General features: G+C 38.0%; 1 protein-coding gene across 1 annotated transcript in view; it reads left to right on the top strand.

Annotated features, from left to right (window-relative positions):
• Positions 1-26,781, top strand: part of Bmp3 (bone morphogenetic protein 3) — a 33,517-nt gene extending 6,736 nt beyond the window's left edge. The window contains exons 2-3 of the mRNA XM_070012430.1: positions 17,731-18,644; positions 25,226-26,781. Of these exons, the coding sequence (XP_069868531.1) occupies positions 17,731-18,644; positions 25,226-25,417 (1,106 nt within the window). The 3' untranslated portion in view covers positions 25,418-26,781. The remainder of the gene's footprint in view (positions 1-17,730; positions 18,645-25,225) is intronic.
• The last annotated feature ends 654 nt before the right edge of the window (positions 26,782-27,435 follow it).

Here is a 27,435-nt window from a genome sequence, read left to right as displayed (position 1 = left end):
CCATTCAGACCTTCATGAAAGACATATTTATTCAAGCATCTATCAAATCCCTTAATACCCAGTATTGTCATATTTGTTAGATAGAACAATTATTAAGCAACCTGGTATATATTTTCTATTGGCTAGATAGGAATTTTGCTCTGCAGTATCTGGCTTAACTTTTCTCCCCCAACTTTGATGGCTTTTGAATTTTTTAATTTCCATATTCTGGTAATCAGTTATATTTTTCTGTGTATGTGCCAGGACCAAGGCTTCCTAGTGGTTCTCAGCTTCCTTGTTCATGCCTGGCCCTCTACCACTTGAGCCATTTCCAGTCCATTAGTTAGTGTCTTGATAGTTTATTGTAGTGGTAAATAGTTGAAAGGAATAGCCTCACAGATTGTCTATACATGAGCTATCTTATGCCAATTTCAGTCAAGTAAATTTTTACAAGTATGTTATAAATTCATGAAAATGGATTTTTAAAAAATGAGAATACGACATAGTATTAGTGAAATGATACACAAGGTGACACCTTTTGGTTAGTGGCAGGTAATGGCAGTATAACAAAAGAGCCTTCAAGTATGAGAGAGACTCAGCAAGTAATGAAATTGATGGCCTTTTCACATGTCAGTGGTGACTGTAATACAGATTTCTTGAGATTTTTAAAAGACAAGAATTTCCCAGCGTATCTACAACAGATAGATTGATGTACATACGTTGGTTAGTGCCATACCTATTTAAAGCCCCTTTTTTCCTAGACCGGACAGTAAATAGAGAGCAGTAAATAAAGTCCCTTTCATTCATATTTGTAATTGGGAATATTATGAATAAAGCTGATTGGGAAGAAGATCTCATCAAATGACTACTTTCAGTTAGTTCCTCTGACTTTACCAAATAAAGTACTTGTTAAGTGTTTTGTTTGTTTATTTGCTTAGTACCTCTCCTGGGGCTTGAATTCAGGGTTTGGCCCCTCCCTGTCTTGGAACTTCTTTCATCAAGGCTAGCATTCAACCACTGGAGTCACAGCTCCACTTTTAGCTTTTTGGTGGCTAATTGGAGATGAGAGTTACACAGGCTTTCCTGGCTAAGCTAGCTTTGAATTGAGATCCTCAGATCTCAGCCTCCTGAGTAACTAGGATTACAGGCATGAGCCACTGGTGCCTGGCTCAAATAGTCTTTTACCCAGTAGTTGTAGAAATTCAAGGTTCTCTGCCTAGCCCTTTCATGCGCCAATTAAAGCAACTAATTTTGGTCAGATATACTTTTTTTTTTTTTATTATTTTTCCTTCAAAGACTCTTAATTTCCTTGCACAAATTAATCTAAAGATTGAATTGACAGTGATTGCTGCAGGTATAGGTAGGAAAACAAAATTGCTGAATATTTTTTTTTTGTTCTCCTTCCCAGTTCTCTTTTATCTTTCTTTACATTTCTCTCTTTCTTTCTCTCTCTCCTTCCTTCTTCCCTTTCTCTTTTCTTTCTTTCTTCCTTTCCTCCTTCCTTCCTTCCTTCCCTGTCTTCCTGTCTTCCTTCCTTCCTTCCTTCCTTCCTTCCTTCCTTCCTTCCTTCCCTTCCTTCCTTCCTTCCTTTCTTCCGTCCTTCCTTCCTTCCTTCCTTCCTTCCTTCCTTCCTTCCTTTCTTTCTTTCTTTGCTAATACTTGAGCTCAAATCCCTCATAGCCCTAGCTTGAAATCCCTCATATAAAGGTTCAAGCTCAGAAGTTTGATCAGCAATAGTGTTCTATCACTAGAGCTATAGCTCAGTTCTGCCTTTTTGATGGTTAATTGAAGATGGATCTTTCAAACTTTTCTTTCTTTTTTTTTTTTATTGTGAAAATACTGTACAGAGGGGTTACAATTACATGGTCAAGGTAATGAGTACATTTCTTATCAAGCATTGTAGCCTCCTCCTTTGTTTCCCTTTCCCATCCCTTCCCATCTCCCACCCACCCCCATCCCACCCCCTCTTTCAAACTTTTCTGTGTGGCCTGGTTTCAAACCTCAATCCCTGAATCTCAACCTCCTGAGAAGTTAGGATTATAGGCATGAGCCAACAGTGCCTGACTAAAATTTTATTTTTCTATTACTTAAGGCTAAGAGTTAGGAGTATTAAATTCAAATCTTGACTGAAACTATCAATTGTCATCTCAAACTGCTATACTCATTTTGTCATCTATCAAATGGTTTAAATCAGACATTATGTGTCTCACAGAAAGAGAGTGAAATTCAATTGAGAAAATAAATGAGAGATACATACATACATACAACCCCACATATATTCTTAATATTTTAATCTTCAGACACTGTCTCCCTCTAGCTTCCCACAAAGCCTTAAACATGTCTCAATATTGATATTAAGCATTTGTTCGAGGCATACTACATATTTGGGTGACAAGGTAAGCATACAGATGATGACAACTAGCCATCTTTGACTATATACAAACCTAAGACAATCAAAACCTATATTCAGCAAGCTACTATTTCTGGGTAGATGAGAGGTGCAAGTTGTACTTTTCTTATAGAGATTTCTTGATGTTAGTCTAATAGTAAAGCTCCTGGATTAGCAGCATCAAAGTCACCTAGAATTCATCAGAAATGCTGTAGTCCACTCCAGACACTGGAACCAAACTTTGGGAGTGAAATTTGAAGTTTGTAAGCATATATATGTATATATATATATATATATATATATATATATTTATATATATATATAAATATATATATATATATATATACATTCACACACAGCACACATACATATGTATGTTTATCATATATGATATGTGTGTGTGCACGTGCACACACACACACACACACACACACACACACACATGTGCCAATACTGGAGCTTGAATTTAGGGCCTGGGCACTGACCATTAGGTTTTTTCATTGAAGGTTGGTGCTCTACTACTGTGCTACAGCTCCATTTCAGGCTTTTTGTTGGTTATTTGGAAATAAGAGTCTCATGGTCTTTCCTGATCTGAGGATCTCAGTCTCCTGAGTAGCTAGGATTACAGATTGTGTCTTAAGATATTTGCGTTTTTCTGATTCAGGTTTAAGAAGTACTGTTCCACTGAGCATCATCTTATATGCACATATGTACATAGCTTTTTAGCTTTTTGGCTCATCTGATAAGATCATCCTATCTGTATACTAATTATTGCAAATAAGGGAAACCATAGGACTTAAATTTCTTTGGGACTGGCATACTTCACTTAATATGATTTTTCCAAGTCTTTCCATTTCCTAACAAATGGGACAGTGTTGTTCTTTCTGATGGAAGCATAGAATTCCATTATATATATATATACACACACACACACACACACACACACACACACACACATACACACCCATGCACACACATATACATACATATATATATATATATATATATATATATATATATCACATTTTCTTGATCCACTTATCTACTGAGGGGCATCTGGGTTGGTTCCATATCTTAGCTATGCTAAATATTGCTGCAATAAACATAGTTGTGCTGGTAGCTTTAGTATGGTCTTGTTTGTGATCATTTGGGTAAACGCCCAAAAGTGGGATTGCTGGGTCATAGTGGAACTCTATGTGGAGTGTTTTGAGGAACCTCCATACTGCTTTCCAGAGTGGTTGAACAAGTTTACACTCCCACCAACAATGCAATAGGGTTCCCTTTTGGCCTCATCCCCTCCAGCATCTGTTGTTATTAGATTTCTTGATTTTAGAGGTGAGATAGAATCTCAATGTTGTTTTGATTTGGGTTTTTTTTAATATATTTTTTTATTTTATTTTTGTCGGTCATGGGGCTTGAATTCTGGACCTGGGCACCTGAGCTCTTCAGCTCAAGGCTGAACAACAACACCACTCCTGGTTTTCTGGTGGTTTATTGGAGATAAGAGTCTCACGGACTGCCCAGGCTGGTGTTGAACTGTGATCCTCAGATCTCAATCTCCTGAGTAGCTAGGATTACAGGCATGAGCTACTGGCATCTGGCTAAATATGTATTTTTTATTGTAAAGATACTGTACAGAGGGGTTACAGTTACATGAGCAAGGTAATGAGTCCATTTACTACTGAGCATTGTTACCCCCTTCCTTTGTTTTTCCCCTACCATCCCTTTCCTCCTCACTTCCCCAATTCCTCTCCCCCTCCACCCACAAAGTTGTAAAGTTTGTTTTCAACAGTCTCTTGAACATCTCATTGTTACAATAGGTCAACTTGTATCCTTATTTCGGCATTTGTTATTTCCTTTACCTTCCCCAAATTATAAATATATACAAGATGCAGGACACTGGAATCAAATACAGTGACAACAGGGGTTGTACTATGGGGGAAGAACATACAATGAAACAAAAAAAATCACATAGTACATTATAAGTACATTAAAAAGAACAACAAGAAAGATAAAATCTCTTGTATCCCTATTTTGGGGCTCATTTCGCTTAGCATCAGGTTATATGCTTATATATATATATATATATATACATAGTTTTTTTATCGTGAGAATACTGTACAGAGGAGTTACAATTACATGGGCAAGATAATGAGTACATTTCTTATCAAGCATTGTTGCCTCCTCTTTGTTTCCCCTTCCCATCCCTTCCCATACTCTCCCCCACCCCCCACCCAAGTTGTAAAGTTTGTTTTTCCGACATAACCACTTGTACATCTCATTGTTGCAATGGGTCCACCTGTATCCCTAGTTAAACGGTTTGTTTTTTCCTTCCCCTCCACAAATTATACCAACATCAAATACAGTGAAAACAGGGGTTATACCATGGGGAAGGGACATACAAAACAACATAGAAATCATCTTATAAATATGTTAGAAACAATTGCATGAAAGAAAAAAACATTTGAATACTTACCTTGGGGTTCATTCCTCTAACATCAACTTATATACATAGCTTTTGACCTCTTCTTCTTGTCCTAGACATATACTAATTATTGAAGATAAGGGACACCATGGGACCTATGTTTCTTTGGGCTTGGCTTACTTCACTTAATATAATTTGTTCCAAGTCTTTCCATTTTCTAACAAATGGGGCGATGCCATTCTTTCTGATGGAGGCATACACATTTTCTTGATCCATTCATCTACTGAAGGGTACTGAAGGGTTGGTTCCATATCTTAGCTATGGTAAATAATGCTGCAATAAACATAATTGTGCTGGTAGCTTTAGTATAGTCTTGTTTGTGATTGTTTGGGTAAATGCTTAAAAGTGGTATTGCTGGGTCATAGGGGAGCTCTATGTGTAGTCTTCTGAGCAACCTCCATACTGCTTTCCTAAGTGGTTTATGGCCAGAGAAGTTGAGCATTTCTTCATGTGTCTATTGTCTATTGGCCATTCTTACTTCTTCTTCAGAGAAATCTCTCTCTAAGTCTTTAGCCCATTTGTTGATGGGGTAGTTGCTTCTTTGAGGATTTGTTTTTGGAGGATTTAATTTGTTGAGTCCTAAGTATATTTTTAGATACGAGGCCCTTGTCTGTTGTATAGCTAGTGAAGATCTTCTCCCAGTCTTTGGGTTTTCTATTGATCTTGCTAGCTATATCCTTTGCCATGCAGAAGCTCTGCAGTTTCATGCAATCCCATTTGTTCAACCTTTCTTTGGTTTGTTGTGTTTCTGGATTGTTATTAAGAAAATTTCTGCCTGTGCCAAGGAGCCCCAGAGTTTCTCCTATTCCTTCCTGTAATGTTTTCAGGGTGTCTGCTTTTACTTCAAGGTCTTTGATCCATATAAGATGATGCTAAGTGAAATGAACCCCAAGATATGGACACAAGAGGTCTGTCTTTATTGTTATTGTTTTAAATATACTATGTGATTTTTTTGTTTCCTTCTATGTTATTCCCCTTATGGTATATCCCCTGTTGCTACTCTATTTGATTTTGGTATCCTGTGTCTTGTATATACATTTGTCTACTCAGGGGAGGGGCTGAAAGGACACAGGATAACCCATTGTAACAATAATACCCACAGGACAGTGTATTGGAAAGGAACTTTACAACTTAGGGTGGGATGGGGTGGGGTAGGGGGAAGGAGTGTAGGAGGTAGGGGAGGGAAGAATAATGGGACAACAACAAAGGAAGGGGGTAACAATGATCCATAAGTTATGTAGTCATTGCCTTACTCATGTAATTTTAACCCCTCTGTACAGCATCTTTACAATAAACTAAAATGGCAAAAAAAAAAAAAAAGGAAGCACTGTTCCAATCTTCTACCTCTCCCCCTTTTAATTTAGAATTTCACGTTGTAACCAGTACTTGTAATTTAGGACTGATTAGTGTGCTATTTCGAGGCATCTGGTCCTTTTAGTTAGCATCTTCATGGACAATACACTTTCATAATGCTGTTTCTTTTGCTTTGAGTGGTATGTAACTGTGTATCTGACAGTTTTTGCCCTGAAGGGAGCTTCAAAGTGAGTTAATCTAGACTGTTTGCCATTCTCTCACAGCTGCCGAGATGTGACCTAGCAGATTAACTGAAAGGAAAATCTTCCTAAATGAGTCTCTGGAGGGCCTGGAGTCTATTTCATTTCTCTTATTCTGAGGACCTGACACAGTTTATCATGTAGCTTGAATTTAGTAAATACTTAATTTTAATTGATGTTGGGGCGATAAGAAAATATAGTAGGAAAGCTATCAGCCGGGCACAGGCTATTTAAAAATAAACTTGCCTTAAAAGAATTTCCCACAAGCTTATTAAAATTTGTGTACTAAATGGAAATACTTATTCCACTTTATCTAAAACTGCTCTAATAATTATTTTCTAATAAATTGGCAGGAAAAAATATATAGTACGTGGGCATTTGCCACCTTTGGAATTTGAACTTAAAAGTTTTCTCACTTCAGTGTTAGGTAGGAAACACTTTTGAGTCTAGTAAGTTTGAACAATTGGTCATTTAAGAACTCTAACAAATAATTTTCAGGAGATAGATGCTTCAGACTGTGTGAAGTAAGCATGAGGAATGCCCTCTGAAAGATCACAGTCTAGCAATGCCCAGGGCAGACACTAAGAGGAGATAACTGATTAGTAAACGCTTGTCTATTCTAGAAAAACATACATTATATCATCTTTGGCCATGTTTTACTTTGGATATAGAGAAGGATTGTTTTGAGATCCCATAAAACTCAGTCATTGGATTTGGACCCTGTAAGAAAAACAGTTCTATAACTTCGTGTTCTCCTACAAGCTAGCTCTTCATCTTGTCTGTGCCTGAAAGTGAAAGGTGTCTTAGAGAAAAGTTCAGGCGAATACCCAGATAGTGACTTTGAATGGGTGTGTGTGTGTGTGTGTGTGTGTGTGTGTGTGTGTGTGTGTGTGTGTGTGTGTGTGTGTGTGTGTGTGTGTGTGTGTGTGTATGTGTGTGTGTGATCTACTCCTAGGCACTCCAACTGATCTTTGTAGCTGAGCTGTGTTTGGAGAAAGAAGTGGAGGGAATAGGGAGCTGTTCATAGTTACATATTTTCTGTCTGACTAAAAATGTTTTCCCTGTTTCCTAGGGATTTAACTAATCATCAAGATTTCATTTAGTCTATTTGCTTTCAAATCAGACCTTACATAGAAAGTTTTCCATTATATGTTCTCATTCCCTTTGCGAATGTTCTGTGCAGGCCAGCATGAAGGTGCATTCCCATGTCATGCCAGTCACAGACATAACCCCCTCAGCCATTCCTGGAGAGGAACTCAAGTTCTTGGTTCTAAGGCCTGCAATTTGAGGCCAGCATTCCACCCCGAATATTTGTCTTCATCAGGCCACTGGTGTTTTGTTTTCTGATAAAAACCAAAGTAAACCTTGTACCTTAACTTAATGATCATGCTTCTTTAAAAAAAAATCTAAGTAATAGACAACCTGGGTTTCTTCCCAAGCTCAATTAGAAATTAGTCAGATAACGTCTAGAGTCTTTCATGTAAAGTTCCATAATAAGTAGTTTGAGTGTTAACATTTATTTATTCATTACAAAAACCTTTTTTACAAGGCACGGGTGTAATCCTAACTATTCAGGAAGCTGAGATCTGAGGATTGAAGTTTGAAGCCAGCCCAGTTGGCTTATCTCTTATCTCCAATAAAACTGCTCAGAAAAAAGCCAGAAGCAGTGCTCTGGCTCAAGTGGTAGAGTGCTAGCCTTGAGCACAAAGTGTCTGAGGAATAGCTCCCAGGCCCTGAGTTCAAGCCCCACAACTGACAAAAAAAAAAAAAAAAACCACTTTTAATGAATAAATGTATTTTAATACTGTGTATAGTTTATGCATCGAACTCTGTGTTATATTACAGACTGGGTATAGCTTATGCATCAAACCCTGTGTTATGTTACAGGCTGTAGAGTATAATATAAAATAACATTTTATATTTAGGGAATTTATAATTTTAGGAAGGAGGGACAGTATAATGCATTGCAAACAGAGACAGGATCCTAATCAAGGGTTGTTACAACAAATTTGCCTTAGGAGCAAATCTGGGGGCTGGAGGTATATGTCCCTAGCAGAGTACTTGTTTAACATACACGAAACCCTGGGTTTGAGCCCCAGAACTGCAATTTAAAAAAAAGAAAAGAAGAGATACACACAGTGATTCATACATCTGGATTATGAAAGTAAAAAAGGCTAGGAAGAGGCGTTGCAGAGAGAAACAAGCACCCACAAAGGCAGAATCCCAAGTGTGTAAGAGTGTGGCTTGCTCAGAAACTCACGTGCTCACCTGACTTCCACACTCCCTTTCAATGCTCAGATGTTATGACCCAGAAATTTCAAAATAGAAGACTGTAATGTAGATGTAAACCTTTAAATGGACTGCAAGTAGATTAATCCTCAGCAAGGAAAACTGGGCTTTTCCTGCAGCCAGCAAACAGTATGAAAATAGCACCACCTATTGGTAGCTGTTATTTAGAATGAAAAACATTTTATTTTTATTTTTATTTTTATTGTGAAAATACTGTACAGAGGGATTACAATTACATGCGCAAGATAATCAGTACATTTCTTTTTTTTTTGTTGCTTACAAACATCTGGGAATTTTATTTTTATAATTTTTTAAAAATTCATGTTTTAAAATGTATTTCAAGGTAAATAAAATCATGTTACATTATAAATACAAAACTAACGATTTTCAAAACATACAAGACACATACAATGAAAAAGCATCTTTACATATACAAGGTCCAATGTAATTTCTCATACAAAAAAGAAAGTAGAGAAAATGCTTTACAAAGCTCATTGGTATCAGGTGTGATGGCACGCACATGTAATCTCCACATTTATGAGGTTGAAGCAGGAGGATCATGAGTTCAAAGCCAGCCTGGGAAACAAATCAAGACTTTGTCTCAGGAAAGAATGGGGAAAAGCAGCAACAGCAGTTCACCTGCAAGCTACAAGCATAGCTCCCTCCATCAGTCCGGTGATGTGCCTTCTTTCCTTGGGCTGCCTCATCATTACTACTTTTCTTTTAAGACAAAGCCCACCCAAGACTTTTTAAAAGATGATGTCCTGTTGCTATTTTACCAGTCAGGTGGTTTTTAATTCCAAAAGTCAATGCTTTTATGCTGAGTGATTGAGTAGATGAACCCTAAACACTAAAGGAAAACAAGATTTTTGACTTGGCAAGCTGAGTGAAGCAGTTTTTACAGAAATCTGTCTGTAGGGGCTGGGAAGGTGGCTCAGTGGTAGAGTAATTGGCTTGCATGCATGAGGGATGAGTATATTTCTTATCAAGCATTGTAGCCTCATCCTTTGTTTCCCCTTCCCATCCCTTCCCATCCTCCCCCCAAGCCCCCACCCACCAAATCTTCCCCGCCCCCCCCACCAAAGTTGTAAAGTTCGTTTTCGACATAACGACTTGTACTTCTCATTGTTGCAATGGGTCCACCTTATACCTATTTAAACGACTTGTTTTTCCCCTTCCCCTCCACAAATTATACCAATATCAAATACAGTGAAAGCATGGCTTATACTGTGGGGGAGGGACATACAAAGCAACAGAGAAATTATCTTATAAATGCGTTACAAACAATCGCATGAAAGAAAAAAAAACATTTGAATACATATCTTAGGGTTCATTTCCCTAACATCACCCTATCTGACATTTTCTGCTTGACTCAGACATATACTAGATATTGCAAATAAGGGAAACCATGGGGCCTATGTTTCTTTTGGGCGTGGCTTACTTCACTTAATGTAATTTTTTTCCAAGCCTTTCCATTTCCTAACAAATGGGGCAATGTCATTCTTTCTGATGGAGGCATAGAATTCCATTGTGTATATATACCACATTTTCTTGATCCATTCATCTACTGAGGGGCATCTGGGTTGTTTCCATATCTTAGCTATGGTAAATAATGCTGCAATAAACATAGTTGTGCTGGTAGCTTTAGTGTGGTCTTGTTTGTAAACATTTGGGTAAATGCCCAAAAGTGGGATTGCTGGGTCATAGGGGAGTTCTATGTGAAGTCTTTTGAGGAACCTCCATACTGCTTTCCAAAGTGGTTGAACAAGTTTACATTCCCACCAACAATGAAGTAAGGTTCCTTTCTGTCCACATCCCCTCCAGCATCTGTTGTTGTTAGAGTTCTTGATTTTTGCCGTTCTAACTGGGGTGAGGTGATATCTCAATGTTGTTTTGATTTGCATTTCTTTTATGGCTAGGGATGTTGAACATTTCTTCATGTGTCTATTGGCCATCCTTCTTTCTTCTTCAGAGAAGTTTCTCTTTAAGTCTTTCGCCCACTTATTTATTGGACAGTTGTTTCTTTGAAGATTTGTTGTTGGGGGGTTTAATTTTTTGAGTTCCAAGTATATTTTAGATATGAGACCCTTGTCCGTTGTATGGCTAGTAAAGATCTTCTCCCAATCCGTGGGCTTTCTATTGATCTTGCTAGCTATGTCATTTGCCCTGCAGAAGCTCTACAACTTTATGCAATCCCATTTGCCCAACCTTTCTTTGATTTGTTGTGTTTCCGGGTCTCTATTCAGAAAGTTTCGGCCTGAGCCAAGGAGACCTAGGGTTTCTCTTATTCCATCCTGTAATGTTTTCAGAGTGTCTGCTTTGAGTTCAAGGTCTTTGATCCATTTGGAGTTGATTCTGGTGCAGGGTGATATATAAGGATCTAGCTTTAGTTTTCTACATGTAGTTAACCAATTTTGCCAGCACCATTTACTGAAGAGGCTGTCTTTGTTCCATTCTATTGTTTTAGCTCCCTTATCGAAGATTAGATGGCTATAGGTCTGTGGGTTCATTTCTGGGTTTTCAATTCTATTCCATTGGTCCTGAGGTCTGTTCTTATGCCAATACCAAGCTTATTTGATTACTATGGCTTTATAGTAGAGTTTGAAATTCGGTATTGATATTCCTCCAGCAGTGTTCTTTCCTTTGAGGAGCGTTTTTGCTATTCGGGGTCATTTATTGTTCCATATGAATTTTTGGATTGCCTCTTCTATTTCCTTGAAGAATGAGGGTGGAATTTTGATAGGTATTGCGTTGAATTTGTAGATAGCCTTGGGAAGTATTGCCATTTTCACGATGTTAATCTTTCCAATCCAGGAGCATGGGAGGTTTTGCCATTTTTTAAGTTCTGTGTTGATTTCCTTTTTTAAGATTTTAAAGTTTTCATCATAGAGGTCCTTCACTTCTTTTTTTTTTAATTTAATTTAATTTTATTTGTGAACATACTGTACAGAGGAGTTACAGTTACATGAGCAGGATAATGCATACATTTCTTATCAAGCATTGCAGCCTCCTCCTTTTTTTAACCTTCACATCCCTTCCCAGCCTCCCCCCTCCCCCCCAATCCCAATCCTTCTCCTGTTAATTCCTAGGTATTTTATTTTTTGTGGGGCTATTACAAATGGAGTTGCTTTCCTAATTTCAGCCACACTTTTCTCAATGTTGGCATGATTCTAGCCATTCTAACTGGGGTGAGGTGGTATCTTAATGTTGCATGGTAATGACATAGCTAGCAAGATCAATAGAAAGCCCACAGATTGGGAGAAGATCTTCACTAGCCATACAACGGACAAGGGTCCCATATCTAAAATATACTTGGTATTCAAAAAATTAAATCCCCCAACAACAAATCCTCAAAGAAACAACTGTCTAATAAATAAGTGGGATAAAGACTTAAAGAGAGGGACTGGGAAGGTGGCTCAGTGGTAGAGCGCTTGCCTTGCATGCCTGAGGCCGTGGGTTCGATTCCTCAGCACCACATAAGCAAAAAGAAAAAAGCCGGAAGTGGCGCTGTGGCTCAAGTGTTAGAGTGCTAGCCTTGAGCTGAAGAGCTAAAGGACAGCGTCCAGGCCCAGAGTTCAAGCCCCACGACCTGACCCCCCCCCCAAAAAAAAAAAAGACTTAAAGAGAAACTTCTCTGAAGAGGAAAGAAGGATGGCCAATAGATACATGAAGAAATGCTCAACCTCCCTAGCCATAAAAGAAATGCAAATCAAAACAACATTAAGATACCACCTCACCCCAGTTAGAATGAAAAACATTTTTTTTTTTTGTCCAGTTATTGGGCCTGAACTCTGGACCTGGGCGCTGTCCCTCAGCTCTTCAGCTCAAGGCTAGCACTCTACCACTTCAGCCATAGCGCCACTTCCGGCTTTTTTCTTATGTCGTGCTGGGGAATCGAACCCAGGGCCTCAGGCATGCAAGGCAAGTGCTCTACCACTGAGCCACCTTCCCAGCCCAGAATGAAAAACATTTTTTAAGGGGAGACTTGGAAACAAAAATCCCAGTTGTAGCTACTCACAACTTCTTACAAAATAGTTACTTACAAAAGTTCATCTTCCACACCTTTGCTGCCACAGAGACATCCTTCTATGATTGTTTTAAATTGTGACCATGTTTAAGCCCCACAGGTAGTTCTCAATAAATTAAGACAAATAGAAAGTCATGACTTGGCCTGAATCTGGCCTCCATTCAACTATTACGTGTAGATTTAATTGACCAAGGTTACCTCTTCCTTATGTATTCCTCTGTCCTCTACCTGGGACAGCTAATGATTTCACCCTAAGATCATTAATAGTTGGCCCTATGGTTCACATCTGTAATCCTAGCTACTCAGGAGGCTGAGATCTGAGGATCACAGTTCAAAGCCAGACCAGGCAAGAAAGTCCTTGAGACTTTTATCTCCAATTAACCACTAGAAAACCAGAAGTGGCACTGTGGCTCAAATGGTAGAGTTCTACCCTGGAGCTAAAGAGCTGAGGGACAGTGCTCAGGCCCAGAGTTCAAACCCCATGACCAACAGAAAAAAAATCATTAATACCTTTGACAGTGTTGACATGCTATTATTCTTCTCCATTACTATATAAGATTACCGAGTCCTCCCACTCTCCACAATGAGGAAAAGGGACATCTGTTTGTACAGTCCTAAATCCCAGCCCAAGTTCTATCACCAGAAGGTATTCCATTCATATCTGTTAAATAAAACATTTGTTTTTCTTTGGTATCTGTTCTTCACTGGTTGTGATATATTTGTATGTACAATGGGAAGATGACGTCATGGAAGCTGTGTTGACAATTCAGTGTTTTAAGCCCTGTTAATAGACTGTCCATTTGCTCTATTCTATATCAATTTCTTATCCTTAGACTTTTGGCTACAGTTTGAAATGGTTAGCTAAAGCTAATAGGGAAACTAAAAGTAATCACCACCATTGTCTTTATCTAATATGGTCTTCCTTGAACAAGTATGTTGCATTTCAGGAAGGCAATTTTTGTTCAATTTACTATTTGTTTTTTACATTTATGTTGTGAAAAATCTGGAATTCTTTACTACATCTGGAAAAAAGTGCCTTTTAAATTTCCGTTGGATCCTATGAGTATAAAACTAGTGGTTATCCCAGACAACTACTATCATCACCCAATAGAGACTTAATTTGAGCCACAACATTAGCCACATATATAATTTAAAAAATGTGTAGTCACCTTTAAAAATGTGAGAAGAAACAAAGGAAATTATTTTTAAAAATTCATTATGTTCCACCCATTTCAATACATCTAAACTATAAAATGTATTAACATAATCCTTTGGACACATTTTTGCATAAAGTCTTAGGAATTTACTGTGTATTTTATTCCTACAACTTATCTCAGTTGGGATTTAAGTAGCACATCATGATCTTGGTTCTAGTTAACTTGCATTTTCTGAGTCTTCTATATGCTTTGGGCCTTACCTGAATTCTTTTCATCAGTCTTCACAAATCTACAGTTTATACCCCCCAATTCATTGTATATGTGAGCACACTGACATTAAAAAGCTGGTCATTCGTCTGAGAATTGCTATTGGCTCCCATGGTCTTTGGATCTGGTAATAGGATTTTGACTTCAACATAATCCACAGATCTGAAACAAGAGTGGTGGGAAAAGACCATGTGACAAAGTCTGGTATTTTGAAAGGTGATGTTGACGATTATACCCACAGACAGAGGCAAACATAACTGCAGATCAAAAAATGACAGCAAAAATATTTGAAAGAAGGAAACAATCAAAATGAAAACCTGGGGGAAAGGAGTAAGATTAGTTTACCAACTGAAACAGTACCACCCTTGTACCTATCCCAGAGTTCATTTACTTCCTGCCAGGGTGCTTGTGTGGCAGCCACTGCATTACCACATACTTAGAACTGAATGGCTTCTCTTCCTTTTATCTGCTACACGGAATTTGGGTAAAAGTATATACTATAGTGACTGGGATGAATTAAAGCCAAAGTCTCTGAGCAACTCTGATGCCATGGCTTTGTTACAAAGGTCTGTAAAATATTACCCTGGTGTCATGGATTATACAATGTGCACAAATGGCAGTTTCCTCCTTCTGCTTCACACAATATTAAAAAGGAGTAAAATATGTTTCCCATTGCAATTCCCTTGTGCTTGGGGACTCAATGAACTCACTTTAAGTTTCCATGTCTTTATAAAACTGTTTTGTTTTTCACTGAAACATGGTTTTGATCAAGAACATAATTTTGTGATTGCGTGTGTGTTTCTGAAACAAATATGTACGTGGGATCTTACATGGAGGAAGGCTTAAGTTCCGGTGGCTGATCCCAAGACAGGAGATTCTTGAGTTCTAACTTCAGCCAACCACACCATCAGACATGTTCATGAGAAAAAAAAATCAGCTTCTGTCTTTACTAACCAATCTCTTGCACTCTTTCTGTCTCTTCTTTCTGGATTCAAAGAACTGGAACTACAAATGAATCATACCAAATTTAAATTTCTATTTAGATTTCTTGTCATTTCTGGTAAGCTATCTAGGAAATTAAATGTTAAATTCATAGAATATTTAACTTCAAAGAGCTATGCAACCAATTTTTTTCCATGTGTTGGAATGAGAAGCTCATCATTAAATATATTGTATGAATATTAAGATATATTATCCTGTTTAGACAATAGAGATTTCGTGAGGTAGGTAGAAAATATAATTCCTTTAATTCAGTTAATACTGGCACTAATCACAAAACAGTTTGTCATTCAAAACACTTATTAGATCCTTTAGAACTGCTTTATACATGTCTCATTTAATTATGATTGGAGGTTGATGTTTTTAAGTAGAGACTTAATCCAGAGATGCAATTCTAGTGGATCACAACCAAGATTGACTACGGTTCCTTGCCCCAGAAATCAATCAGAAATTAATGCTAGTGAGGCAAGAAAGGAATTTAATCAATGTGGCCACATTGAGAAGATAGGTATCAAGTACATTGGTCTGTCTTTGGAGTGTCAGCATGAGCTTTAAGTTTAAACATAGGAATAATTTGGGTTGAGGGTGAGAGGAATGGATAAGTAAGCAGTGTTGATCAAATTGTGATCTGATGGGTCACCATCTCAGGCTCTGTTCTGTGGTCACTCTAGACAAGTCTTTATCCCTGGAGGAGACAATCCAGTTTCTGTGAGATGATTTCTCTTGCTGTGGAGGACAGAGAGGACAGCTTCAGTTTCCATCATGGAGTAAATGCTCCCTTTTAGAGACGGATGTCATCATGAGGTGATCTGGTCTGGGAGGTGCTCTGTTCCTGGAATCCCAGGTGACTGTAGGTTTTAAGCAATGACTGGAGACCACAAGCATCATTTTGGGAAGAGGTCTGGAAAAGCTGTAAAAAGCTGACAGCAAAATGTCTCTGCTACCCTTTTCTCTGTGCCTTCAGCCTTGATGAGGGATGAGCTAGTTTGAGTATACTGAGGCCTAATCACCCTGTATCGCCAGTTTTTTAGACAGGCACTCCTTAAGTGATTAACATGCCTAAGTGTAGAAGGGAGCAAGAATCAGATCCAAACTAAAGGAGACAGATATAAGGTGAAGGGAGAGAGAGATCCCAGGTTTATTTTTCTTTTTGTTACTTTGTGGATTCCAGTGAGGAGATAATTTTCTTTTTAACGGTTTCTTAACTACATGTTATAATATTATCTGTTGAATGAATGAGTATATTAGATATTCCAGAGCTACAAAGTTAATCAGTGGCAGAGGCAGTGTTAAATCAAGATAATATAAAACCATTGGCTTGTGACCAGCAGTTTATATAGGCTTTAGAGATACTTTGCTGAATTCATAGAAATAATTCTTGGTAGTATGTAGAACACTCAACATTGTATGGGGGAGGGGTTAAAATCCTGTTACAATTGCCACATATTTTTGCTACTTCAGTGAAGAAAAGAAATAAATTAGTAGAAATAGCTAATCTGTGCTGTAACCCTTTTTTTTTTCTTTAAAAATTACTCCAGTTGAGCCAGGTGCCCATGGCTTCCATTTGTAATCCTAACTACTCCGCAGGTTGAGATCTCAGGATCTTAGTTTGAAGCCAGCCCAAGTACAAGAGTCTGTGAGACAGTCCTTTCCAGTTAACTACTGAAAAACTGGAAGTGGAGCTCTGGCTTAAGTGGTAGAGCACCAGTCTTGAGTTTTTCTGTTTAATTTAGCATAATGTTTTCAAGGTTTATCTACATAGTAATACATTGTAGGAGTCTTTTATACATATTCCACAATTTATTTCTCTATTCATCCACTGAGGGTCATTTGAACTATTTCTGCCTTTTGGCTATTGTGACTATACTTTTCTGAGTGTGTATTTTCTATTTGAAGGGAATTCCTGGGTTGTAGACTAATTCTATGTTTGCATCTTTTAGGCACTATAAAACTATTTTCCCCACTATCTGAACCATTTTTTGTTTCTCCACCAGTAATGAGAGATGGTTCCAACTTCTCCAAATCCTCAGAAACTTGCTGGGTTTTATTTTTTGCCCTCTTGCTTGCTTGTCTGTTGTCTCCATACTAACACCATTTTCATACATTTATTAACCTTTTGTATGTCTTTCATGGAGATATATGTATTCACGGTTTTTACTTCTATTTTGCTGTGGAAATATAATTGCTATTTGTATTTGCTATTTTGAATGTTAAACTTTTCAACAACCTAGTTATCAAATATTTATTTCATTTTGTACATTAGCTTTTCACTTTCTTAATAATGTCATTTGATACAGAAAAGCTTTGGTAAATTCTAGTTTTTCTATTTTATACATGTACTTATATGTCATATCTATATATTTTTATCACATTATATATGGCACATATGTTATTGTCCATGCTTTTGGTGTCATATCTAAGAAGCTATAATCAAATCTGAGACCATGGCAATTTATCCTTCTAATAATTTTATGATTTTTAGTTCGTATTTAGGGCACTGGCTTAGGTTAATTTTTTTTAATGTGGTATGGAATAGAGATCCTGTTTTCTTCTCTTCACTTAGTTTTTCTTTTGTTCCTTCTTAGGAACCCTTGAAAACAAGGGACTGCATATTTTTAATCTGACTTCTCTAACCAAGTCTGAAAACATTTTGTCTGCCACACTGTACTTCTATATTGGAGAGCTTGCCAACATCAGCCTGAAAATTTGTCCATTGTCCGAAGGATGCTCTGATCATGCTCGGAGGAAACACATTCAGCTAGATCTCGCTGCATGGATCCTCAAACCCAACCCAAACCAAAATCATCTACTGGGTCATTTGTCAGTCGATGTAGCTAAGCCTCATCGAGAAATCATGTCCTGGCTCTCTAAAGACATCACTCAGCTCTTGAGAAAAGCCAAAGGAAATGAAGAGTTTCTCATAGGATTCAACATTTCCTCCAAAGCCCATGAGCTGCCAAAGACGATGTTACCTTTTCAGAAGCCTTATATCTTGGTATATGCCAACGATGCTGCTATTTCTGAGCCAGAAAGTGTGGTCTCAAGCTTGCAGGGACATCGTAATTTCCCCACAGGAGTTGTGCCCAAACTAGATAGCCACATCAGAGCTGCCCTTTCTGTGGAACGAAGGAAGAAACGCTCTGCTGGGATCTTGCTACCTCTGCAGAACAATGAGCTTCCTGGGGCAGAGTATCAGTACAAGGAGGATGGAGTGTGGGAGGAGAGAAAGCCTTATAAGACCCTTCAGACTCAGTCCCCAGAGAAGAGTAAGAACAAAAAGAAACAGAGGAAAGGACCTCACCAGAAGAGCCAGACACTCCAGTTCGATGAACAGACTCTCAAGAAGGCAAGAAGAAAGCAGTGGATTGAACCTCGAAATTGTGCCAGGAGATACCTTAAAGTAGACTTTGCAGACATTGGCTGGAGTGAATGGATCATCTCACCCAAGTCTTTTGATGCTTATTATTGCTCTGGAGCCTGCCAGTTTCCCATGCCAAAGGTAATTATTGCTCTGGGTCCTGTACTTCCTTCCTATTTCCATTGCGTAAAAGGCACACTGAGTAAGTTAAAGTGTGTGTGTGTGTGCATCTATGCATGCACCATCTGTCCCCTTATATATTACATTCTAAGTGTAGCAAGTCCTATGGCTATGCTTGAATATTTTTTTTTAACAATTGTTAATGTAAGATGAGGTCAGCACTGGCATGAAGGGTATAAAAATGTTAGGGATAAAAGAAGTATTTTGCATGGCTTCCAAACATGAAAAAATAGCATGTTTAGCTGTGTGGTCACGTGTGAATCAACACCTGTCCATACTGTAAGCTAGTCCCAAATGGAAGAAGGCTGATATTTCAAGAACATTCAGAGAAGGGGTGAATATTGTGGAAACAAAAGAAATAACTCAGAGATTTATGCCACCAAATGAAGCCCAGAAATTACCCATCTATGCCCCAAATCAGTATGAACTGTATTGTACTATATCTGTACTCAGTAAACTGGCAAATGTATTTTACAAGTCTCTCTAACTCTCAATTGACAGTTCTCTTTGAACTTAGAATGTAGATCTATACTAGTAAATAGTAAAATGCAATTATACTTACTCTCCAACATTTGGCTAAACTGGTTGCTGTGCCTCTCTATTCTCAGCTTGAACGGTTTAACTCACTGTTGTACAATGAAAATTCCCTTAACAGAATTCAGAGGAAAAAAAGAGGTTTTTACTTGTATCAAATTTACCTATTGTCTGGTACTAGCGAACAAAAGATCATTTGTCTCCAGATTTTTTCTCCTAGGTCTTTATAACAGTGTTTTTACATTCTTATCCTATAAGCATTGGGTAACAGATATGTAAAAAATAAAGGGTGAGTGCACAAGGCCTGTTCATTCTCAGGGCAAGAAACTTGACTGAAATTCCATTTTTCTTGGTAGAATGTGTCAGAAAAATGAGCGTCTTTCATTTTCTAGGATTTGTCTATCCCCAAAATTTTTTATGATTTTGTGTTTGTAAACACAAAGTCCAGATAATATATACTTACAATGATTTAAAGAACATTTACCATGTCTAAAGAATTATAACAAACGAAACATGTAAAAACCCTACACAGCAAAGATGACAAATGTCACAAACAGAGATGAATTCTTCTTTTACAGAGTAAATTACCTGTGGCATTGAGAAACAGCAATGGATGCACAATCTGTTTTTAAGCCCAGGATGACTGATTTTAGGTGGGCTTTTCCAAATAATCTCTCATGTATCCTGTAAATTTCTCCCAGGTAGCCTGGGGATAAAGTTTTCTCTTCCCTCTGAGATTCCACTTTTAAGTCCCTGAGAGCTGTTGAGAACTGGCCCAAGCTCTGGAAAACTGGCTCAGCCTCTATTCTTCCCCAATTCCTCTCCATTCACCTTGGTTCTATGCACTTGTACTGTTCAAAACCCTGTTGCTTCAAAACAGCTTCACTATGGTTATCAGAGATCTAAGGAATCATAACTTAAAACTTAACAAGAGGTAAGTTAAGAATAGCAGATATAAATTTCAGGAGAGAAATATGTTAGTGTGGCAGAATCATTAAACAGATCCTAACAGAGTTTCAAATGTGCCCGTAAACTGCCTGGGATCATGTTAATATACAGGTTCTGATCCAGGGCATTTGGAGAAAGAAACTAAGATTCAGCACATTTAACAAGCTCTGGAATGATACTGACACTGCCTATCTACATATTGGACTTGCAATAGTAACATTGAAAATTAAATCCTTCTGGCTTGAATCTTGCTTCTACCATCGACTAGTAACAATTATTTGGCTCAGTTACCCAAACTGTCTACATTTTAGTTTTATCATCCTGAATGGGTAAAATAGTAACAAAAGTAATAATAACAACAGAAAGATAATCGTAGGAAAACACTACTAAGAGCAGTACGTAAACAGCAGATATGTGGGTAAATATTTGGTATTGACATCATGAATGACCAGTGTTGAAACTGAGAAAAACAGAAAGCTAAATGTTGATGGCTGGAAGTAGATTACATAGGAAAAGGGAGTACAAAAATTCCAACTGTACGGCAAGACAAAAGTTTTGTGAACGTTTCTAGTCTCTTTTCAAACATCACCAAGTTGAAAATAGGATTCTTACATGAATGTGACAGTCTGCTAGCTGTTCAGTGAGGCAGGCTTCTTTGAAGAATAATAAGACAGTGTTCATTGCAACAACTGGACTCATCATGCTGTTTGTCAAAACTTGGAATAGCATCAGAGCTCCAGGGAGACATAACAGGGATCAGTGGGAAGGTTATTTTCTGAGCTTGAGGTTTCCTTCTGCCAAGTTGAGAGTAGAATTTGGCTGTCACAAATAGTTCTGGGTCTCTCACCTTGTGTGGAGTGGCTTAACTTTTAAAGCTTTCTAGTGGTTCCCTCTTCAGGCTTCCAGGCTTTGTATCTTTCAAGTAGTACAGTAAGCAAAAGGATAGGGTTGGGGAACATGAAGTAAAAGGAATGGATAAATAATAAACATCACTATCCGCACAGTGTCTAATAGGACAACCCAAGAAAATTACTTAAGAATGCAATCTGACCAACAAAGGAAAAGGAAGGTATTTGATCAGATCGGTACAATAGACAAGGAATAACTGAAGTGCCATTTTTTTCAGACTTTTAATTTTTTTGGGGGGGTGGGTCCAGTCATGGGACCTGAACTCTGGGCTTGGGCACTTTCCCTCAGCTCTTCAGCTCAAGGCTAGCGCTCTACAACTTGAGCCACAGCGCCACTTCTGGCTTTTTTCTTTTTGATTATGTGGTGCTGAGGAATCGAACCCAGGGCTTCATGCATGCAAGGCAAGTGCTCTACCACTGAGCCATCTTCCCAGCCCCTTTTTCAGACTTTTAGATATACATTTTGTCCCAGAGGAAAGTTCTCCCAGGCTATACTCTTCTGTTAGCCCTCTTCCCCCTCCCCGCCCCCTCCTGGGCAAAAGCTTGCTCTATATGGCTGGGCGCTCTGTCTGCAAAACTTGACAACCTGCTCTGTAATGCAGAACAGCTGTGTTTCTGTCTTTCCCAGATTCTAAGCTTTGCCCTTTCACTGATTCCAATTAGATAGTTTCTGGGCCATCACACCCATATGGGCTGGACTGCAAGAGTGTGGAGCAAAACCTCATGAGCTAGGTCAGGAATGAAGGCTCTTAGCTGATGACATACTCTTGATAGCTAATGCATTTGTAATCAAATTCAACTCGAGGAGCTTGGCAGGTGCATGCTTGACCACTACAGATTTCATTCACGCAGCAGTTTGGATTTTTTAAAAACAATTTCCAGCCCTTACAGCCAATCTGTTCTCTCAGAGAGAGACTCTTGGAATGCTGTCATGAGATGAAAAATATCCAGATAGCTAAAGCCAAGTTCCATGCGTCTGCCTCCCTCACCAGCTCAGCAGAGATGGAAAACAGAAATTTCAAGTGAAAATGATAGAGCCCTTGCTGCTGACAGAGATCCAAGAAACCCACAAGGGTTAGAGGAATGAAGTTATTTTTGCAAGGAATGGTGCAAAAGCTAGAAATAGTGAAGATAAAGAAATAGGTACAAATGATAAAAAAAAAAAATTGAACCACGTACCTTGTTACAAACTATGTTTAATGAGTTCAAAGTAATGCATTCTCAGTGAATTTCCTGCATTTCCAAGTTCTAATCTCTGATGAGGAAGATAAATAAACAAAACCAAAAAAAGATTAAATACTAATACGTTAGGTTATCTATGCTAACAGTTGCCCGAGCTGATGAGAGAAAGAGCATAACACTGCATGTGTGGTTAATATGTTTTTGTCAGCATGGTACAGAGAGTGATGGAAACATGACCGGAGCTCAAAAACAAACAGAAATTATATACTGGCAACATACTTCACACCAGCAAATTACAGCACAGATCCTTTGTGCATGACATAATTATTTCTGATATTGGCCACTTGATCAGAGGATTCCATAATGAGAGAAAGAGGGAAACTCCCTAGTAATCTTGAGAGCTTTCTGATAAGAAAAATCAATCCAGAATAAAAGGTTCAGGCCTAAATTCTGGTGCGCCCACTAGAGACAACTCATCTACTCATAGTTTTTGAATCCATCATTTATGAATTTCTGGAAAACAGAAATTTCAAGTGAAAATGATAGAGCCCTTGCCGCTGACAGAGAGCCAAGAAACCAACAAGGGTTAGAGGAATGAAGTTATTTTTGTAAGGAATGGTGCAAAAACTAGGAATAGCAAAGATAAAGAAATAGGCACAAAATAAAAAACATTAAAAATGGACAGGGAATTTTCCTAGGAAACACCCACGAATAGTTTCCATATTGACGACGGGTCATTTTCACAGAAGCTTTTCAAAAATTTTTTTGATGGGGATTATTTCCAAAGACATAGGTACAATGGAGGGTATATATTTTTTTAAGTAAAAATTTCCATCCACTTATCAAGTATTTCTTCGAGTTTGGAGTTTGCACTGTTCTCAGCACAGACGCACAGACATACAGTGAGGCATATCAGCACTTATTGCCTAGCGTCTCAGCTCCTTCAGTTGATCTGCTCTGTATGAAACTTAATATTTTAGTAGCTATTAAACATAAACAATAACAAAATAGTGTCAGAAAATCTGTTTTACAAGTCTTTTGGGGGCTTAGGAAAAGTTGTTTGGATGATTCAGTTCTTAGAATAGCATTAAATCAAGAGAGAAAAGTGGAAATGACCAATATTGATGAAATAGTACGCAGTGACTTTGAGTTCTTATGTAATCATAATGGAACTTTGTATAAAGTGCCCATATTTTTGTGGTTTTTAGTAGTGCAAATTAATCCTAAAGAATGAGTGTCATTGTGAAATTTTAATACATGCATATAACACACTTTGATTCCCCATTGTCCTTTCCTCTCCCAACTCTCCTTTTTGCTAAAGGTCCCTGGAATATAAAGTTTACATATCTTGTTAATGTAGGCCATATATGATACAAAGTGGAAGAGCCTGGATATTTTTTTTGTTTTGGTTTTGGTTTACTTGGAAGAGATACTCTGCACTGCCATTAATTAAAGCTAATTCATTGCAACTATTTGTTTCCACAAGTATTTTTCCCATATATGTTGTCTCTTAAAAGAATAAAAGTAAGGGCCTCTAATAAAAACTAATTTTTAATGATTTCTTAATTTTACACGATGATTACAATCTAACATACAGATAATTTTTTTCATTAAAAGTTGAAAGATGGGCCGGGCGCTGGTGGTTCACGCCTGTAATCCTAGCTACTCAGGAGGCTGAGATCTGAGGATCGCGGTTCAAAGCCAGCCCGGGTAGGAGAGAACGTGAGACTCCTATCTCCAATAAACCACCAGAAAACTGGAAGTGGCGCTGTAGCTCAAGTGGTAGAGTGCTCGCCTTGAGCTGAAGAGCTGAGGGACAGCGCCCAGGCCCAGAGTTCAAGCCCCACGACCGACAAAAAAAAAAAAAAAAAAGTTGAAAGATGGGATGACAAAAATCAGACAGGCCCAAAGAATCCATTTTTGGGGAGTTGTATCTGTTTTTGTTTTGGTTTGTGTTTTGAACTTGTAAATTAATTATTAAAAATAGATTTAGTTTTAAAATCTAGTTTTTGATATTCTCTTTCATCTCTCTTTTCTCTGTCCTTCACCTCTGAGTTAATTCCAGTTTTCCATGCTGGAGTTTTAAACAAAAATCCCAGTTGAACAGGAGGGATGAGTTTGTGCCTCTGGTCCACAAGAGAAGTGGTAGGGCTCAAATTCTACAATTATAAAGCCACAGTTTTAGGTTAAGTCTTATTCCTGATTTGACTTGATCTCTGATAAGTTTATCTCCCTCCTTCCCTTCCACCCTGTATCTTACTTTCCCCCTCTCCCTCCTTCTCTCCCCTTCTTTCCTCTCCCCCCCTCTCTCTTTGCTGTGCTTTGGATCAAACCCAGTCAAGTGTTCTAAATGTATGTAAAACAGTAGTTTCACTCACCTGAAAAGAGACACTGATATTCAAAAGTGTGACATTTCTTCCACAGTTCTTCTAACCATTTTGGCAATATCAAACCATTTTAGGCTTACAAGAGTAAAGCTGTATGTAGGTAGAGTAATTCTGTATGAACTTTCTAAATGAAACCACATGTTTTACTTGGATGTTAGTGGTAGCACTTAGCATTTTCTCAGGGAAGAGATTTAACTCAGACTTCTTTGTCAAACTCTTGACATCCGTGGGATAACCTTAGGAATCCACCCTCAACCCCTAGTTGATTGCCAGAGGGCATTGTCTACTCTTAGAACACACTGCACTACCTAGTGGAGGTCTAAACCTATGGAGTAACAGTGACCCCCAGTGGTGAGTAAGGCACTCTTTTTTTCCAAATGCCAATGTGGGGATTGAATTAATTAAAGTACTCACCATCCAGTTCATCCTTTTGGTAATAGGAGGCCAGACTAAAGGTGCAATGATGGAAGGTTTTACAGAACTGTTGAAACAAATGAATTCATAACCATTCTATGTCATGCAGGCTGATAAGCGCAAAAGCAGTTCTGCCTAATGCATGTGTCCTCTCATTTCTTTTTTCTAGTCTTTGAAGCCATCAAATCATGCTACCATCCAGAGTATAGTGAGAGCTGTGGGAGTCGTTCCCGGAATTCCTGAGCCTTGCTGTGTTCCTGAAAAGATGTCCTCACTCAGCATCTTATTCTTCGATGAAAATAAGAATGTGGTGCTTAAAGTATATCCTAATATGACAGTGGAGTCTTGTGCTTGCAGATAATGGGGCAAAGAACTCATTTGAATGCTTAATTTGATTATTTCCAAGGACTTTTATTTTGCACTGCCAATGCATTTTGTCCCAAAAATTTTCTTTTTTTTGTAGTCGAAAGAGAATGAACAAATAGATTGAAGATATCCGCTAGGCAGAACTGAACTGTATTTTTTTCTGAATGTAACTAAAAGCAAGATTTTTGAAAATGATGGCTATTTCTTTTCCTTTTAATTACAAAAGAAAAACTTTCACTCAAGCTGTTTTAGAACTGCTATAGAACACACTGATTTATTTTTGTAATGGGCTTTAAAAGTAGATCGAAAAACCAGCAGTAACTAATCATTGATCTCTCATCTACCAAGACAAAAGGGAAATAGAGAGTAATTTCATATTTTAATAGGCTTATTGCCTTAAATTCCTGAGCATCCCAGCCAGTGCTAAATAATCTAATCAATTGTGATGTTTATCTTAAAATTTTTTGAGACTTGCTTGCCCTTGAGTTTTCTCCACAAGTCATTGTAAATCTTAAGTAAATGTATGCTGAGTGTTAAGTAATGTGTGTACATGTGCCAAGTCTCTGTGCCCTCTGTAAGAAGTCAGCTTGATAGATTTCTATAATCCAGGATATTCAAAATACTTAGTGTTTAGCTTTATGTTCTAGAAAGCTACATTTGGTTATGCAAACCCCGCCAAGAATGATGGAATGACCCAAGAACATATGCAGAGAGTGATCACTTAACCAATTTAATTGGAAATGCTGTTATTTTTATTCCATTGCCTCCAAGAAAGGGAATCAGCAATTCAATGTTGAAAATCCGGATGTAGTTTCTTTTCTCTTTCACAAGAATTTACAATTTTTTCCTCCTAATTTGAACTCAAGATTTCCTTGTGCAGTACTGGATGGACTACTAGAAATCTCCTTTAAACGATCAGTTTCATTGCAATAGTGTATTTATTAATTTCTCAATCACATACAGGTTCAAGCATACTTCACATATATCAGAGCTTTTGCCTCAGTCAAGGAATTGACAATATGGCAAAGCTCACTAAAAAATTATCCACCAAGAAAGAGAATCAAATACAGACTTCAGTCTACTTGTTCCTCCCTCCTCATTTCCAATTGTCATAATTAACTCCCCTTAAAATTCTGTCCTTGAAAAATCTCTCACTCATTATATTTACCTGAGAGGATAGAAGTGATTTCAGGCCATAGATAGTCACTGATGTATCTGTGATTAGTCTGCATTTAAGTTTAGTCTCAGCTGGTGATTAGAAATAAGTATAGTGTTTCAGAGCCCATGTGGTATCAGAAGTCAAAAAGATTTGTTTTATTTCTTGCTTGTTTTTTTTTTTTTGGGGGGGGGGGTCTGGTCGTGGGGCCTGAACTCTAGGCCTGGGCGCTGTCCCTCAGCTCTTCAGCTCAAGGCTAGCGCTCTACCACTTGAGCTACAACGCCACTTCTGGCTTTTTTCTTTTTGCTTATGTGGTGCTGAGGAATCGAACCCAGGGCCTCAGGCATGCAAAGCAAGCGCTCTACCACTGAGCCACCTTCCCAGCCCCCTTCTTGCTTGTTTTTATGGGGGTTCAGTCATCTCATAAAGACTCATGTATCATCTAGTTTGTAAAAGGCACAATATTAACTATGTATCTTAATGCCCACACCCATAAAATAAAAAGCTGACCATTTGAGTTGAATGGCCCCATAGGAAATGAAAGGTTGGGTATCTAACATGAGTTTATTATTTGGGACTCTTCCTTGAAGGGAGATAGTGATAGATATGAAAACATTGCAAGGATTTCTACTCATAAACTCAGTGCAGGAGTGGTTCATACCTCAATGTGGAATTTTCTGTGGTCTACATGGTATATTATTGGAAGCCATTTAAAAGATGATAGCCATAAAAAACACATTATTCGCCACTTTTGAAGAAGTATAAGTAAGTTGGTGTAGATATGTGTTAACTCTCAGACAAAAAAAAAGGATTAAGTTTTTGTGCCTAATTGCTGGATTTCCTCTAGGATATTTT

The sequence above is a fragment of the Dipodomys merriami genome, unplaced genomic scaffold (genome assembly GCF_024711535.1).
Source record: "Dipodomys merriami isolate MVZ:Mamm:240054 unplaced genomic scaffold, mDipMer1.0.p SCAF_9, whole genome shotgun sequence".
NCBI classification, from domain to species: domain Eukaryota; kingdom Metazoa; phylum Chordata; class Mammalia; order Rodentia; family Heteromyidae; genus Dipodomys; species Dipodomys merriami.
Note: the sequence above shows the minus strand (reverse complement) of the source record. Positions and strands in the feature narration are given on the sequence as shown.